This window comes from Suncus etruscus, chromosome 5 (assembly GCF_024139225.1).
Source record: "Suncus etruscus isolate mSunEtr1 chromosome 5, mSunEtr1.pri.cur, whole genome shotgun sequence".
Taxonomy (NCBI): Eukaryota; Metazoa; Chordata; class Mammalia; order Eulipotyphla; family Soricidae; genus Suncus; species Suncus etruscus.
This window is the reverse complement of record NC_064852.1, coordinates 16,303,514-16,320,744: the sequence shown is the minus strand read 5'-3', so window position 1 is coordinate 16,320,744 and position 17,231 is coordinate 16,303,514. Positions and strand designations below refer to the sequence as shown.

The window sequence follows — 17,231 nt, the reverse complement described above, 5'->3', positions numbered from 1 at the left end:
CAGCCGGGAGTGACCCCTAAACATGACTGAGTGCCTCCCTTCTTTGCCAAAAAGCTGATGCTCCACTTCATTGAGCTGTTTCCCTTCCCAAGTTGTGCCTTAGCTACTGCCCCATAATGTCTCTTGGGAACCTGGAGGGATGGGGTTCTTGAGGACCTCTTTCCATTGGAGATGGCTCCTCTGCCGCTGAGACTTTAGGGCACAAAGCCAAACTAAGGCTGACCCAAGTTTGTTCCCAAGCACCCTATATGGTTCCTTGAGTTCTTCCAGGAGTGATTTCTGCGTGCAGAGCCAGGAGTAACCCCTGAGCATCACTGGGGTGGCTCTAGAAGCAAAAAAGACGTGGGGCTAGAGTGACAAGTACAATGGGTAAGGCCTTTTCTTTGCATGTGGCTGATCCAGGATCCATTCTCTCATCCAATGATAATTTCCAAAACACCAACAGGAGTAATCCCTAAGCACTGCGGGATGTGGCCCCCAAATAAGAGCAAGCCAAGCTGCCAACCATTTCCGGCCTCTTAGCAGCCCCTCAAAGACCCCCCAGGAGATCTCATCTCTGGCTTGAGTACCTGGCTGGGGGCAGAACCGGGTCCTAGACCCGGCCCCCTGTTTCCATTGTCAGCATGGGATTTTACAAGCTCCGTGCGCCCTCTGCTGATCACTTACAGGCACGGCAGCCCTGCCTGTTCCTGCCGCCCTAACACCAACTACACCAGCTGTCTCTTCTTCCATACCCGGGCTGCCTCCCCAGTGAGGCCCCAGATTAGATGCCACTCCCCTAAGAGGCACCCCCAGATTCCCCATCCCAGCTATCCCCCGCCCGCCCACACAGTCGCAGTCAGCGGAGGAGGGCGTAAGCCAGTTGGCCTGGCAGGCACGTGTGGAATGGAGGCTTCAGCTCTGCCCGGGGGTGGGAGCAGGGCGTGGGCCGAGAGGGCATTCCAGCCCCCACAGTGCTGAGTGACCTCAGCCGAGGGAGCTAATGGTGGGTGGGGTTGGCTAAACTGGGAAGAGAAACCCCAATGTGGGTCACAAGTGTGCAGGATCCTCTGCATAGCAAGTGACTCCAGCGCAGGGCCTGTTCTAGAAACTTCCCTGGGCACTGCCCAGAGCCAACTGGACCCACCCTGAACAGATCCAGAAATCATGGTCCTGCCCCAGCTCAGTGTTTGGGTCCTCCTTTGGGGTGCTCCGCCACAAAGCCACCTCTCTTTGTGGGCCAGCCCACCCCTCTGTTCACTGATGGGGCCCCTTGCACATAGCCACAGGTTCCTTGGTGGCACTTGCGCTGCCTCTGATGTCTGTCCTTCCGAATCCAGGCTGGGGAAGGGCTGAGAGGGCAGGCGGGCAGGGAGGCACCCAGATCACAGGCACACAGGCTGGTAGGGGTGAAGGTGGAGTTTATTGGCCCCTGAGTACCCCCCACCCCTCCTCCTTGTAGCTAGGCCAGGACTGAGATGAGGGACGGTGGAAGGGACAGAGACCCACCAGTGCAAAAGCCCAGCCCAAGTGACAGCCTGGTGGCCACCGGGTGCTGCAGGCTGGGCCCAGGACCACTGGTGCAGCGTGTCAGGACCATCGATGGGATCCGTCCACGCTCACATCTCCCCTTCTCCCCCTTTCTCCCTCCCTAACTCTGCCGGCTTCCTGAGTCTGGGCGCTTTGGCGCTGGGCCCACGAAGGTCCCCTGCTCTGGATGAGCCAGACACCCTTCCGCCTCCCCTTGCTTGGACCCAAGACCTCAGCCGGCAGGGCCAGTCAGTCTCTGCCTAGGGCACAAGGGCCTTGCCAGGAGGACCCCCAGAAGTCACCTCGACCACTGTCTTTCACAGAAAGCCCATGGGGGCAGGAGAGGCGGCAGTGAGTCACTTGGCAGTTTGGGGGAGAAGGCGGCCAGCCCTAGGAGGGGCGGGGGGCTGGCCCTGTTTGCTTTGGTGTGGCACCCCAGAACCCCCTCTGGACGGGAGATGGGGTTCTGAATCCAGCAGCTGCCGGCCTCAGAGGGCCACAGGGGGCACCTCACAGCTTCTCCTCGCCGGACTGGATGCGTGTGTAGGCCTCCTGGTCCAGGGGGACATAGCGGCCCTTCCGGGCATCCAGGTAAAACAGTGGGTCTTTCACCACAGCTGGATCGAAGGCCTCCTTCCGAAGATCTGTCTTTTGCAGTTTGTAGGTCCCTGTGGAGGGGGGCGGTCAGAGTTCAGGGTCAGAGGCTAGAGGTCCCTCTCCACATACACACTTCACATCAGCCCCAGAGACTACCCATGCCTGGGTGGGTGTCAAGCTTCTAAAATGGCAGCAGTAGCCTCAATCCCCATCCTTAGAAGAATGCAGCTGCCATCATCTGATGGCACCAGGAGAGAAAACCATCTCTGGGTTGATATCTTTTTTTGCTTGCTTGTTTGTTTGTTTTTTGGGCCACACCCGGCAGTGTTCTGAGGTTACTCCTGGCTATCTGCTCAGAAATAGCTCCTGGCAGGCATGGGGGACCATATGGAACGCCGGGATTTGAACCAACCACCTTAGGTCCTGGATCGGCTGCTTGCAAGGCAAACACCACTGTGCTATCTCTCTGTTCCCTCTGGATTGATATCTTAGCCAGCAGGCAAGGCCAGAAGGTAGCACTCAGGTATGGCCAGATGGGGCCAGAGCCTGATATGGCCAGGTATGGCCAGATGGGGTGTTTGCCTTGCACACAACCAACCCCAGACAGACCACGGTTCAATTCCTGGCATCCCATATGGTCCCTCGAGCCTGCCAGAAGCAACTGAGCACAGAGCCAGGAGTAACCTCTGAGTGTTCCCAGGTGTGACTGAAAAACCAAAGACCAAAAAAAAAAGGTATTGGGGCCGGGAAGGTGGCGCTAGAGGTAAGGTGTCTGCCTTACAAGCGCTAGCCAAGGAACAGACATCGGTTCGATCCCCCGGCGTCCCATATGGTCCCCCCAAGCCAGGGGCGATTTCTGAGCACATAGCCAGAAGTAACCCCTGAGCATCAAACGGGTGTGGCCCAAAAACCCAAAAAAAAAAAAAAAGGTATGGCCAGAGCGACTGCGACTATGATGTGAGGAGAGACAGAGAGACAGACAGAGACTGATTTGGCTACCTGGGTTTGATCCCAGACACCATCTACGCAACCCTACCCAGCACTGCCAGGACTGAGCCCATAGAGTCAGAGGTAGGAGAGTCAGCCTGGCTTCTCAGTAGGCTGAGAAGCCCCAGGAAGAGTCACAGCATGCTGGGAGAGGCATATCTGGGCCCAGCCCTGTCCAGTTTTACTGAAAAAGAAATGGCCCGGAAAGAGAGAGAGAGAGTACAGGGGCAAGGACTGGGATCCCGCTGGCCCTAGTCCCATCCCTGGTCCCCCAGGGGCCACACCTGTCTTGTGCAGCTCAGGCAGAAAGCGCAGGAAGATGGGGCGTGCGTACAGCGGCAGCTCCTTCTGCAGGCTCTGTGCAAAGTGCTGCAGGTCACAGGTGCCCGTGGGGTTGGCCACAGCTGCCATGCCAGCCCGGCCTTCGGTTCCTGGGGAAGGCAGCAGAGACAGGCAGTGAGGGGCAAACGGTGGCTCTGTGAGGTAGTAGTGATGAATGGTGGAGGAGGGGACTCCCCATCTCTCCCCTGTGGCCCGCAATTACCCCTCCTTACCTGGCACCTCGACACCATACACGGCCACATCGGCCATGTCCAGCAGGCGGCTGAGGGTGCCCTCGACCTCGGTGGTGGACACATTCTCGCCTTTCCAGCGGTAGGTGTCCCCAGTGCGGTCTCGGAAGTACAGGTAGCCCAGCTCGTCCATCACCAGCACGTCGCCTGTGGATGGGGGGCCCGGGTGGGGGGTGAGAGGGGTCGTCCAGAAGCATTGGGGGTGCAAAGATGCAGGGGGCGCACTTCCTCTTGCCACTCATTCCCCTCACCCGTGAGGTAGGCCTGATCCCCCTTCTTGAAGACGTCTGTGGCGATCTTCTTGTTGTTGGCGCTCTGGTTGAGGTAGCCATCGAACCGGCGCAGGGGGTCCTTCTGGATGATGCGGCCCACCAGCTGGCCCGGCTCCCCTGGAGACAGGTGGGAGGTCAGGGGTGTCTTGTGGGGGGCCTCCTCTGTCGCCTGCCCCTCACCTGATGCTCTCTGTATCTGGACGTCCCACTTGTATTCAGTTTCCCCAACTCTGCACCTGTCCCTGGTTAAGCCTGCGACTGTCTGGGCTCTTCTGCTCTGCAAGGGCCAATGGCCAAGCGGCACTTCTGGGCCATGTCTATGCCCAGAGAGGTTTATGGCTATTTATTTATTTATTTATTTATTTATTTATTTATTTATTTATTTATTTTTGAGCCATACCCAGTGACATTCAGGAATTACTTCTGGCTATGCACTCAGAAATTGCTCCTTGCTTGGGGAACCATATGGGATGCTGGGGGATCTAACCGCGCTCCATCCTAGGTCAGCGTATTCAAGGCAAATAAATGCCCTACCACTTGTGCCATCGCTCCAGCCCCTTTATTTTTTTTTTTTTTTTTGGTTTTTGGGCCACACCCTCTGACGCTCAGGGGTTACTCCTGGCTATGCGCTCAGAAGTTGCTCCTGGCTTCTTGGGGGACCATATGGGACGCCGGGGGAATCGAACCGCGGTCCGTCCTAGGCTAGTGCAGGCAAGGCAGGCACCTTACCTCCAGCGCCACCGCCCGGCCCCTCCAGCCCCTTTATTTACTTATTTATTTATTTTGGTTTTTGGGTCACACCTGGCAGCAGTGGTCAGGAGTTACTCCTGGCTCTACGCTCAGAAATCGCTCCTGGCAGGCTTGGGAGACCATTTGGGATGCCAGGATTCGAACCACCGTCCTTCTGCATGCAAGGCAAATGCCTTACCTCCATGCTATCTCTCCGGTCCCTTTATTTATTTATTTATTTATTTTTTTTTTTGGTTTTTGGGCCACACCCGTTTGACGCTCAGGGGTTACTCCTGGCTATGTGCTCAGAAATCGCCCCTGGCTTGGGGGGACCATATGGGACGCCGGGGGATCGAACCGCGGTCCTTCCTGGGCTAGCGCTTGCAAGGCAGACACCTTACCTCCAGCGCCACCTACCCGGCCCCTTATTTATTTATTTTTGTTTTGTTTTTTGGGTCACACCCGGCAGCGCTCAGGCATTACTTCTGGCTCTATGCTCAGAAAATCGATCGCCCCTAGCAGGCACAAGGGACCATGTGGGATGCCGGGATTTGAACCACCATTCTTCTGCATGCAAGGCAAATGCCTTACCTCCATGCTATCTCTCTGGACCCTTTTATTTATTTTTTTAATTGGTTTAATTTTTTTGGTTTGGGGGCCCTACCCAGCGGTACTTAGGGCTTACTCCTGACTCTGCACTCACTCATGGTGGACTCAGGAATCCTTTTTTTTTTTTCCAGAGAGAAAACATCTTTATTCAGCCCTAGCCAACAGATGTGGCTGCTAACCATTTACGCATGCCATTCTTAGGTTGCCCTGCGTCTTAACTCCTTTCAGCCATCTTCTCTCTGACCTCCATGCTGGCAAAGACCAAAAAGCAAATCCTCTGCTGTGCCAGGATTGAAGTGGGATCCACTGGATTCAAGGAAAGCTCCTATACTATTGTCTGGCCCCTTTGTGCTTTGTGCTTTATTTGGCCACACCCAGTGGTACTCAGGAGTTATTCCTGGTTCTGCGCTCAGGAATCACTCCTGGCAGGCTCAGGGGGACCATATGGGATGATGGGTACCAAACCCGAGTCAGCTGCATGGATGGCAAATACAACCTGCTGTGCTCTCTTTTTGTGCTCTCTCTCTCTGGCTCCAGGCCTTTTTGTTCTTTTTATTTTTTAAAAATGTGTATTTATATGAGACTGTAGCGATATCACAGTGGGTAAGGCATTTGCCCTGTCCACGACTGACTTGGGCTAGATCCCTGGCATCCCTTATGGTTCCTCGAGCCTGCCAGGAGTGATTTCTGAGTGCAGAGCCAGGAGTCACCCCTGAGCGCTGCTGGGTGTGGCCCCCAAAACAAAAACAGAAAAGTATATATCATACACATACATACATATATATGTATATATATATTATGTTGGAGCAATATATGGGGTTGGAATGATAGTACAGCAGCTAGGGTGCTTGTCTTGCACATAGCTGACCCAAGTTCAATCCCTGACATCAAAAGGTCTCTCAAGTCTACCAGGAGTGATTCCTGAGTGCAGAGCCAGGAGTGATCCCTGAGCATTGCTAGATATAAGAACAAAAACTGAGGGGCATCTTCCCATTGGTGGGAGTCTCTGCTCCAAGCTGAGTCTTTAGCATGAGCCTTGAGGACTACCAGGGCCACACAATGCTAGCTTTGGAAGGTTGTAGGGATGTCTGAGAGGTGCCGGGGATTGAATTCAGAGACCTGCACATGCCAGGCATGTTCTCCATTGCTTGGAATCATCTCCTTGTTCCAAGCTTTACAACTTTGAGCTCTTAAATTTTGGAGGATTTCCCAGTCCCTGGGAGGTCAGACTGTGCTGGAACCTGGGGCTCTGGGACCCTGATACATGCCAAGCCAAGTATACTCATCTCCCAGGCTGTGATCCTCAGTACAGCCCAAAGGTGTGGTTGTCACTAGCTTTATCTGCCAATGGGCAGGCAGCCCTGGGGCCTCCAACACAAACCTAACTGGACAGATGGACAGATGGCTGGGTGGAGTGGTGGAGAACATATGGGTTGGTGAACGCAAGAGGTGGCTAGGGGTCAGAGAGATAGCACAGCGGTGTTTGCCTTGCAAGCAGCCGATCCAGGACCTAAAGTGATTGGTTTGAATCCCAGCGTCCCATATGGTCCCCTGTGCCTGCCAGGAGCTATTTCTGAGCAGATAGCAGGAGTAAATCCTGAGCACCGCTGGGTGTGGCCCCAAAACAAACAAACAAATAAACAAAAGAGGTGGCTAGATAACTGGTGGATGAAGGGATGGATGGGTAAGAGAAATGATGGTAGAATACTTAGTGGGCAGGTGGAGGCAGAGTGGATGAGTTAATGAGCAAAGGATAGGTGGTAGATTGATGGGTAGATGGATGCTAGATGGGTGGAGGAATGATATAAATGGTATAAATGGGTTGATGGAGGGCTAGAGCAACAGTAGGGTGTTTTCTATGCATAAGGATTTGATCCCCTGGCATTCCATATGGTTCCCTGAGCACTGTCAGGAGTAATTCTTTTTTTTTGTTTTTTTTGTTTTGTTGTTTTTTTTTTTTTTTTTTTTTTTGGGTCACACCTGGCAGCGCTCAGGGGTTACTCCTGGCTCTATGCTCAGAAATGGCTCCTGGCAAGCTTACTCAGAGGACCATATGGGATGCCGGGATTCGAACCAATGACCTTCTGCATTAAAGGCAAATGCCTTACCTCTATACCTCTATGCTATCTCTCCTCTGGCCCCAATAATTCTTTTTGTTCGTTTTTTTTTTTTTTTTTTTTTTTTTTTGGGCCACACCCGGCGGTGCTCAGGGGTTACTCCTGGCTGTCTGCTCAGAAATAGCTCCTGGCAGGCACGAGGGACCATATGGGACACCGGTATTCGAACCAACCACCTTTGGTCCTGGATCGGCTGCTTGCAAGGCAAAAGCTGCTGTGCTATCTCTCCGTTTGTTTGTTTTTTTGGGTCACACCCGGCAGCACTCAGGGGCTACTTCTGGCTCTGTACTCAGAAGTTGCTCCTGGCAGGCCTGGAGGACCATATGGGACACCTGGATTTGAACCACAGTCCTTCTGCATGCAAGGCAAATGCCCTACCGCTGTGCTATCTCTCTGGTCCATGCTATCTCTCCGCCCCCCAGGAGTAATTCTTGAGTGCAGAGCCAGGCATAAATCCTGAGCATCATTGAGTGTGACCCATCCCAAAAATTGATGTATAAATAGATGCATGTTTAGATGGACAGATGAATGAATAAACGGAAGGATGGTCTATTGTATGAGACAACAGATATATGGTGGAAAGATGGATGAATAGATGGATAGACAAGGGGTAGATGGTAGATGGATGGATAGATGGAGAGAGGGAGGGAGAAATGGATGGTGAAAGGATGAAATGAGGTATGGATAGACAATGGATATATGACAGACAGACAGATGAATAGCTGGAGAAAGAAAAGAGGGATGGGATGGATGGATATATGGATGAACACTGGATATATGATGGACAGATGAACAGATAGAGATGGGAGGAGAAATAGAATGAATGGGTGGGGGTGGACGAATGGATGGAAGGATGAATGGATGGATGGATGGATGAGTGAGTGTGTGGGCAGATGAAAAGATGGACTGATGGATAGATAGACAATAGATCTATGGTGGGTGGGAGAAAGGACTCAGAGCCCAAAGGAAAGAGCTGACTAATGGCCACTGCCCAGAGATGAGTCCCCCAGTCTCCCCACCGCATTTCCCTCCTGGATCAACTCTTCTGCCTCTGCCCCCAGACTAGCCCAGGACAGACCTGGCTCACAAGGAATGCAGACACCATCGGGCCCTCGGATCAGCTCCATGGTGTCCTCGTTGACACGGACCAGCCGGATAGGGTAGACGAAGGACAGGATACGGCTGTTGAAGCCACAGGCTCCCACCTGCAAAGGTCACAGCTTGGGCTTGGGTACGCCCAGGTGATGCCACCCCCTTTCCCAGTGCATCTGGCCCTGGCCTGGCCCCAAGCCCACCCAGCAGCCTCTGCCGCCCACGCCCCCGAACCTGGCTGTCGAAGTTCCCCAGGCTGCAATTGCACTCGGTGGCTCCGTAGAACTCGGCCACTTGGGGGATGCGGAAGCGGCCTGCAAAGTCAGTCCAAATAGATGGGCGAAGGCCATTGCCCAGGGCAATGCGCACCCGGTGCTGCTGCTCTGCCTCCCGGGGCGGCTGGTTCAGGAGATATCGACACAGCTCCCCGATGTACTGCACAATCTGTTGGGGAGCAGCAATGGCATGAGGCTGACCCCAAGGGATGCTCCTTCCCCAACAACCCTTGGGAAACCCAACATCCTACCTAGGGGCCTTTCCCCACCCAGCTGGGGCCTCAAGGGTCCCCGATGGTAGTGGGGGGAGATGCCCGCAGGGATCGGGGGCCTTCCATGGGTTTTGGGGGTGCCCTCACCCCATCACTCACCGTACAGTTGTACTTGACACAGTCATCCCAGAAGCGGGAGGCCGAGAACTTCTTGCGGATCACTACAGTCATGCCATGGATCAGACACTGCCCGATGCCCACGATGTTCCCTGAAGGGGGTGGCGGGAGTCAGCAACACTGGACCCTCCTATCCAGTCCAACCTACCCCATATCTGTCTCTCCTTAGGCCTTATGGGACATGGGTCCCCTCCAAGCTTTGTCCCCAAGGAGGGTGGCCTTCACCCTACCCCCTCAACTCCTGCTCCCCCTCCTAGAATGTTGCCCCTTGGCTGGCCAGGGCAATCTGGGCAGTTTCTCAGGCTCCTGGATCTCCCACCTGACTCTTCCTCCTCCTCTTTCTGGATATGCATCATGGGGATGGGGGCTAGGGGCCTGTTTCCCACCTGTCAGCTGTGATTACAACCCACGGGGCAGTGGGGGATCGCACCCCAGCAGTGCAGGTTGCAAGCCCCAGACACCTTATCAGGCTGGCTCATGTCCTCACTGTGACCTTGGAAAGAGAGATAAACTCCCCCGGGGAGAGGTCAGGAGCCTCCATTTGGATTTGCACCCAGATTCATTTATTTTTCCCTTAGGCCACATCCAGTAGAGCTCAGGGACTACTCCTGGCTCTGCACTCAGAAATGATTCCTGGCAGGCTCGGAGGACTATAGGGAATGGCGGGGATCAAATCCTGGTTGGCAAGGCAAATGTCCTCCCTGCTGTGCTATCGCTCTGTCCCCTGCACCCAGATTCCTTCCAAAACTCCTGCATCTCCACAGCAGTGACCCGTGGGGCTGGGGCGGTCACCTGCCGAGTGATAAAGGGGCAGGCAGTTGTAGACGATGTCGTTGGACCGCATGCGGAAGCCATAGTACACCAGCGCAGCCATTCGGTAGTACCTGTGGGGACAGGGGGCTGAGCACTGGGACCCAGAAAGGCAAAGGAGACTCCCCTGCCCCCTCTTCACACCTCCTACCTGCTGTGCACCACGATGGCGGCTTTGGGGAGCCCGGTAGTGCCTGATGTGTAGATGTAGAAGAGCTTATCTGAGGAAAACAGACAAGGGGGCGGCTGAGTCAGGAGGATAGATAGACATTTTTGTATGTGACTGGCCATCCACACCCACATTGTTGCCACATCTCCTTCTGGAATCCTACGTACCTGCATCTGTCTCTGCAACCCACATTTCCTGGGTCCCCCAATTCCGCCCATACCAGAGGATCACCAAGAAGATCACAACAGCTAGACCTAAGTATGAGGTGTGGGAACTGGGGGGAGGAGGGTCTGAGGTCGAGAGCGAGGGACACTGGGTGCAGGAAGTGGGGTGTGCCACACCCAGCAGACCTGTGTCCCTTCCTTGGTGTTGGTCCACATACAAAGTAAACACCAGCCCCATAGCACCTAGCACCCCGCTGGAGGACAGAAACTGTCCTGGGAAGAGCTGAGGTGGCTCTGTGTTGGTGCTGCCACTGTGCTCTGGCACAGCTTTCCTAGCAGCCCTGTCACCCTGACACCCTGCCCATGCAGATCCTGATTTCTTTCTTTCTTTTTTTTTTTTTTTTTTTTGGTTTTTGGGCCACACCCAGTGGTGCTCAGGGGTTACTCCTGGCTATCTGCTCAGAAATAGCTCCTGGCAGGCACGGGGGACCATATGGGACACCGGGATTTGAACCAACCACCTTTGGTCCTGGATCGGCTGCTTGCAAGGCAAATGCCGCTGTGCTATCTCTCCGGGCCCGCAGATCCCGATTTCATGCCAACTGCAAGCCACAGGCTCCTGGTTCACAGGTGGGTCTTTTTTGTTTGTTTGTTTATTTTAGGTTTTGAGTCACACCCTTAGGTGCTCAGGGGTTACTCCTGGCTTTGCGCTCAGAAATCACTCCTAGCAGGCTCAGTTGACTATATAGAATGCCAGGATCAACCCTGTGTTGGCTGCATGCAAGGAAAATACCCTCTTTGCTATGCTATTGCTCCAGCCCTGAGCAGCGCCAACTTTATGGTTGAAGGAACATCAGAAACACCAACTTGGAAGACAGTCCAGCTCCGGGGATCCCTCTACTGTACCCTGGGGGCATACTACAGGGTAGAGGAATGTGTGCGGGTCCTGGCCCAGTTGGACTGGCCAAGTAGGGTCCCCCATCTCATGGGATCCCACATGTACTCAGTATGAGGAATGTTTGAACAATAAAGACAAGGAATGAAGTCTGGGGTTCACTTCCCAGCACACTGGGGGCTCAGTAACCCACAGATGACCCCAGTGTCTCTGGAGGAAAAGGAAGGGGACCCTACTCCAGTGTGTGGAAGCTGAGCAGCCGTCCAGGCCGGAGACCAAGCCTCGCTTAGGGGCCCACCTGTAAAACCCTTGTCTGGGCGACCGGGCTGGTGCTTGGGGGCATCTTCCAACAGGGGGTCCAGGTGCTTCGTGCTGCTGGGCACAGTGCTAGGCTCCCAGGGGCCAGAGCAGAAGAGTCCAAGTGAGGGATCTAGGCTATCCTGGATCTCGACTACAGCTGTGGGGCAAAAAAAGGGGGACAAAGTCAATGGGCTAGTGGGAACACCCCTAGCCCCAGAACCACTGCAGGCAAACTACAGTGACTCGCTGCTCTTTGTCCTTGCCCCACCAAGGCCTTTTTTCACAGATGGGGAAACAGAAGATTTGGACTGTGTGAATGTACCTGGTCTCCCTCAATCACAGTAGAAAGTGGGGAAAAAAATCCCCTGGAGTCCAGAAACCTTTGCCCATTTATGTTCGATGCCCACATCTGGGAGCTACACCTGACAGGGACAGGCCCAGGGGGACACAGACAGTGCGTAATGCTGGGGATGTTCCTGTGTGTGTGTGGGGGAATAGGCACACAGAGGTCCTGTGCCCAGATTCTCACCCATGCCCTCTGGCCCCCTGTTCCAGCCCTCGCCCTCCCTGCACCTGTCCTCCCCTTTCCACATCTCCCTAGCCTGTCCCACACCACAGCAGTGCTTGGACAGAGACCAGGCCACTGCGGGGCAGCCCGGGATCAATCTCGGATTCCAGCGCCAAGACGTAGGGGTGGCGCCTCCCCCCTCCACCTCAGTCTCCTCTTGGAGGACACGCTAAGGCAACAATGACTGCCCAGCCCCAACGTGGCCAGTATAGAAAAAGCTTGGGGGGGCCAGAGAGTGTCTCATCCTGTGTCCACCTCTCAGGTGGGCATAGGAGCCCTGGGTGGGAGCCTCATGGGGAATTCTTGGAGGTGCAAAAACCACAGCGAGGAAACTGAGGCATAGCCATCAAGCCCCATCCTTGGCCTTTCTGGGTGACCAGTGGCTGAGTTCACATTAGCTCCCAGACTCCAGGGGTGCTAATCACAGGGGTCTCCAAGTTCCTTACCCTGTCTCTAGGATGAAAGGGCGTTGTGGTCAGTGCCTCCCCACCACCTCTGCTCCCCTGGGGGGTTCACCTGGGGCCATCTCGCTGCTGAAGATCAGGGCCCGTGCCTTAGAGGTGGTAAGACAGTGGCGCAGGGCATCCCGCCTGAGGTTGGTGTTGATGAGTGCGGCCTCCACGCCCAGCTTGGCCATGCCCAGCCACAAGCCCACAAACTCATTGCGGTTCTCCATGAAGAGGGCCACAGCATCGCCTGAGACCAGGCCCTGGGCCTTTAGGAAGTTAGCGACGCCATTGGAGTATTCGTCCAGCTGGCGGAAGGTCCAGTGGGTATCGGTGCCTTCGAAGATCAGGGCCGTCTTGTCAGGGTGGCGCCGGACCGTGGCGGCGAACAGAGTGGGCACTGTCCATCGTTCCTTCAGGTAGCGCCGCACTTTGCGCTTCACCCTCAGGAGCACCAGGCCGCCACTGGGGGGGGAGTGAGAGGGAGCGGAACTGCTGGAGTGGAGGGAGTCCTCACCTCTTTATCCCTGGCCCTGCACCTGAATGGGGCTGGAGGGCACAGTCACAGACACAGGGTCCTAGTCCTCTCTCTCCCTGCGCAGAGGCAGAAACCAGGGCTTTCCCGGGCCACAGGGCAGGAAGCCGAGTTGAGGGGGGCTGAGGTTTCTTTTCTTTTCTTTTTTTTCTCGTTTTGGTTTTTGGGTCACACCCGGCAACACTCAGGGGTTACTCCTGGCTCTACGCTCACAAATCGCTCCTGGCAGGCTTGGGGGACTGTATGGGATTCCGGGATTTGAACCACCATCCTTCTGCATGCAAGGCAAATGCCCTGCCTCCATGCTATCTCTCTGGCCCAGGGCTGAGGTTTCTTAGAATCTGCTGTGCCAGAGTGGAGCTGAGACTGGAACCCTGGATTCTCAGGCTCTGAGGCATACGCACTGTTCCCCTCTAAGGTCTGCCGGGAGGCCACTGCTCTGCCCAGCCTTCTAGTACATGGGGCCTGAAGCCCAACTACTAACTTCTTGGTAACGGACTGTCCACAGCTCCGAGGGACATAGCAAAGAAAGAAAGTGTTTGCTGTTTGTCCAACCAGGAGCCGAGCAAGATGGGGTGGTGGATGGGGGTGTCCTGTCCACCAAGGGCAGCTTGGTAACACACTGAGACATATGTTAAGTACACTTGAAGAGGGTCTGAAATGACAGCACAGTGGGGAGGGCATTTGCCTTGCACGTGGCTGACTCGGGTTCAATTCCTGGCATCCCATACGATCCCTCAAGCCTGCCAGAAGTAATTTCTGAGTGCAGAGCCAGGAATAACCCCTGAGCGCACCTGGATGTGGCCCCAAAACAAGTAAATAAATAAATAAATAAAATACACTTGAAGAATCTCAGCTGCTACCCCTCAACTCCCTGCTCCCTGCCTCCTCATGATGCCAGGCTGGTTCTGCCTATGGTTCCTGAAGCAGCTGCCCCTTCCCTTCCACCAGACATTGGCCAGAACCCTCGCTGTGCCCTGGGGAGCCTGGGACTTGCAGTGCCTCTTTCTGCGGAGTCCCTCAAAAGTTCCAGCAATCGACTTGGTAGCCAGCACTCAGATGCCTCTTCTGGGCATAGGTCACTTGTGCTGGGTCCCAAGTGCCCCTTAAGCAGGCTGCTCCTATGGTGCTGCCTGTCTGGGGTTTCCTGTGTCCTTCCCATCTCTGGTCAGATAGCACAGAGCCCACATCCAGGCCTGGTGGTCACCTTTCCTGAGCCAGTTGAGGCTCTGCCCAGAGCTGCCTCTCTTTGGGGTTCTTGCTAGCTGGTTCCCACACTTACTGCTCTGGGCCTCCCTTTCACCCACTAGCACTAGTCTAGGTCTAGCACTAAGTCTAGCACTATCTAGGGTTCCCACTAGAACTAGTGTCTCTTCCAGACCCCAACAGCCAACATGCCTAGGGTGCAGTGTCTGCACCAGGCCACCACTTTTTTTTTTTTGAGAGGTTGGGTTGCTTTTTGGGCCACACCTGGCAGAGCTCAGAGCTTTCTCCTGGCTCTGTGCTCAAGGATCATTCCTGGTGAACTTGAGGGACCATATGGGATGCTGAGGATTGAACTGAGGTCAGCTGCAAGCAAGGCAAGTGCCTGACTGGCAGTACTATGGCTCCAGCCCAAGGCAAGAGAAAATCCAGGAGGGCTAAGGAGGTCCAGTCGGGACCATCGTCAGAGTGTGAATTAGAACCTGTGACTTGGGGACCCAGGGAGCCTTTGGACAGTACGAGCCAAGGCATCTTGTCTGGGGATTTGGGAGATAGGGAGCTCAGAACTACATGCAAGACCCCGGGGTCATCATACTCACAAGACATCTCGCCGGATGGTCTTGATGAAGACTCGGACGAAGCGCCAGCCGCCAGAGCCCAGGTAGAAGAGTAGAAGCGAGAAGCCCACCTGGGTCCAGGGCAGCTTCAAGACCAACTTGGAGAATAAAAGCAGGCCCAGCAGAGATGCTCCGAAAAGCATGGTGACCTGTGGGCACAGGGCAGCCGGTGAACCCTGAGACGTCTGGTTGGCCTTGTCCTGTTCCACATCCTATCTGCTCTCACTCTACTGATTGAAAGGTGGGCTTCTCAGACCACTGAGAGTTTCAGGTGAAAACACCAACAAGCAAAAAACTGTCCCAGTGGTGAGCACAAAAAGGTGAGTCACATGGGGCCGGAGCAATAGCACAGTGGTAAGGCATTTGCCTTGCACAAGGCCAACACAAGTTCGAATCCCGGCATCCCATAAGGTCCCCTGAGCCTGCCAGGAGTGACTTAAGAGCACAGAGCCAGGAGTAACTCCTGAGCACTGCTGCCGGGTGTGACCCAAAAACAAAAGTGGGGAGAGTCACACATCTGTGACACGCCAGGGACCTTGGGGGGAGGATGGTCTTCCAGTCCTCTCTGTGGAATGGGTGCATCACATCGATTTGGGGTGCTTCTCCTGTGCAAATTTGCACATTTGCAGTTTCTCATCCAAGAGGCAGGGGTGAATGAGCAATGCAGACCCAAGCGTCTTGAAACTCGATTCCCCCACATTCAGAGAACAGGGAGGGCACAGGGGAGGGGGGGGGGATCGATCACCTGTCACCTGGCCTTGCCCACAAGCATCCCTCGGGCCCGGAGCCCCATGAAAGGAACTCAGGAAAGGGGTTCAGCAGCAGCGCCTCTGCGGAGCCCATAGAGGGCGCCGGAACAAACAGATTCCATCCAGAGCGAGCGAGCTCAGAGGTGAGCCCGGGCAGGTGGAGGGGGGGAGAAGGTGACAGAAGAAGGAGAAGGGGAGAGACAGGAAAAGGAGCCTGGGGGTTTAGGGTGGGGGGAAAGAAACCTGCAGGATGCACCCCGCCCTGGGTCAGTTCCTAAGGATGGGGGTCCCAGAGTTGGAGGGGGTCCAGGCCGAGCTGAGAGGGGGAGGCTTGCCCGGCTTGTCACGCTTTCGGGCCTGGCATTCTGTTGTGCCTGGGGGACCCCGCTTTATCTCCATCGAGGGGCTGAAGGTCATGAGGATGGAGAGCGGGCGTGTCTGCTGCGGGATGGATGGATGCAGTCCGGGGGTCTGGACCAGGAGTATCCTGTCCTGGGCCAACCCCAGGGCAAGGTGGGGTGAGCCAGAACCCCCCCATCCCCGGTGCCTAGCCTGCCCTGCCCTGGGGGGGGGTCCCCAGGCCTTTTCCAATCCAAGGCCCGTGACAGGTGGGCAAGCACCGGGATTGCAGGAGGCCTGCGGGAGGCTGCGGAGGCTCCAGTTCCCCGGAGGCTGCGGCACCGTGCGGGGCCCAAACTGGGGGAGCCCGAGCTGGCCCAGCCTGGACTGAGGGGGGGGGTACAAGCGGGGGAGCCCGAGCTGGGGTGGAGGGGAGACTCAAGGACCGGGATCCGGGATCCATGCCCCCCTTTATTCTCTACAGATCCCCGCACACTCACCCGTGGCGATGCGGGCCCGGCTGCGTTGTGTGGGACTTGGGGCGCATCAGCCGCCTCTGGGGCGCTCGGCTCGGCTCGGAGCACGGCCGGTCCTCAGCAGCGCCGCGTCCGTTCTGCGCCCTGCATGGCCCGGCTGCGCGCCCAGCCTCGCCCCGCCGCCCGGCCCCGCCCCACCCCGCAGCGCCGCTCCGCCCCCGCCGCCCGCCCGCCCGCCTGCCCCCCGAAACCGGCTGCGCCGGCCCGCAGCAGCACCGCGAGCGAGCCCGCCTGTCAAACGCCGCCCGGGCCCAGCGCGCTCTGCGCAGGCGCGGAGTCCCGTTCCCGCCGTGGGGCATGCCGGGACTTGTAGTCCGCGCCGTGGAATTTATTCCCCAAAAGGACGCTGCATGCATACACACTCTCGCTCGCCCCGACGCCGCCCGGGCCCAGCGCGCACTGCGCAGCCGCGGAGCCCCGAGCCTGCCGCGCTGCATGCCGGGATTTGTAGTCCGCGCCGTAGAAATTATTCTGCACCCCACCCCTCCCCGAGCCCCCCAGCTCCACCCCTCCCAGTGTCTGCACACCCTCCTGCATCTACCGGCCACGGAGCTTCCGACGTCACGCCAAGCCCGGCCCAAGGCTTTTGGCACAGGTTTTCCACACCCCCCCCAGGCCACACCCCAAGCTGGGGGTGAGCCTCGGGCAGCCTCTGGCTCTGACTCTGGCTTGTGGCGCAACTGATTGATAAATGTGGCTTTGATTGTGGCAGAGGTTTTTGAGGTGCTGTCAGTCAGTCCATCTAGAAGGCG

At 56.1% G+C, this 17,231-nt stretch overlaps 1 protein-coding gene across 1 annotated transcript; it reads right to left on the bottom strand.

Moving 5' to 3' along the window:
* Positions 1-1,385: 1,385 nt before the first annotated feature.
* On the bottom strand, positions 1,386-16,589 carry SLC27A4 (solute carrier family 27 member 4). Its single transcript, XM_049774020.1, has 13 exons — positions 16,444-16,589; positions 14,838-15,004; positions 12,571-12,965; positions 11,485-11,643; positions 10,110-10,179; positions 9,941-10,032; positions 9,131-9,240; positions 8,719-8,928; positions 8,471-8,597; positions 3,917-4,054; positions 3,648-3,812; positions 3,378-3,524; positions 1,386-2,177 (listed from the first exon to the last, which is right to left on the bottom strand). Exons 2-13 carry the CDS (start codon positions 14,996-14,998, stop codon positions 2,020-2,022), a joined length of 1,932 nt encoding a protein of 643 aa, XP_049629977.1. The 5' UTR covers positions 14,999-15,004; positions 16,444-16,589; the 3' UTR covers positions 1,386-2,019.
* Between the last annotated feature and the right edge of the window lie 642 nt (positions 16,590-17,231).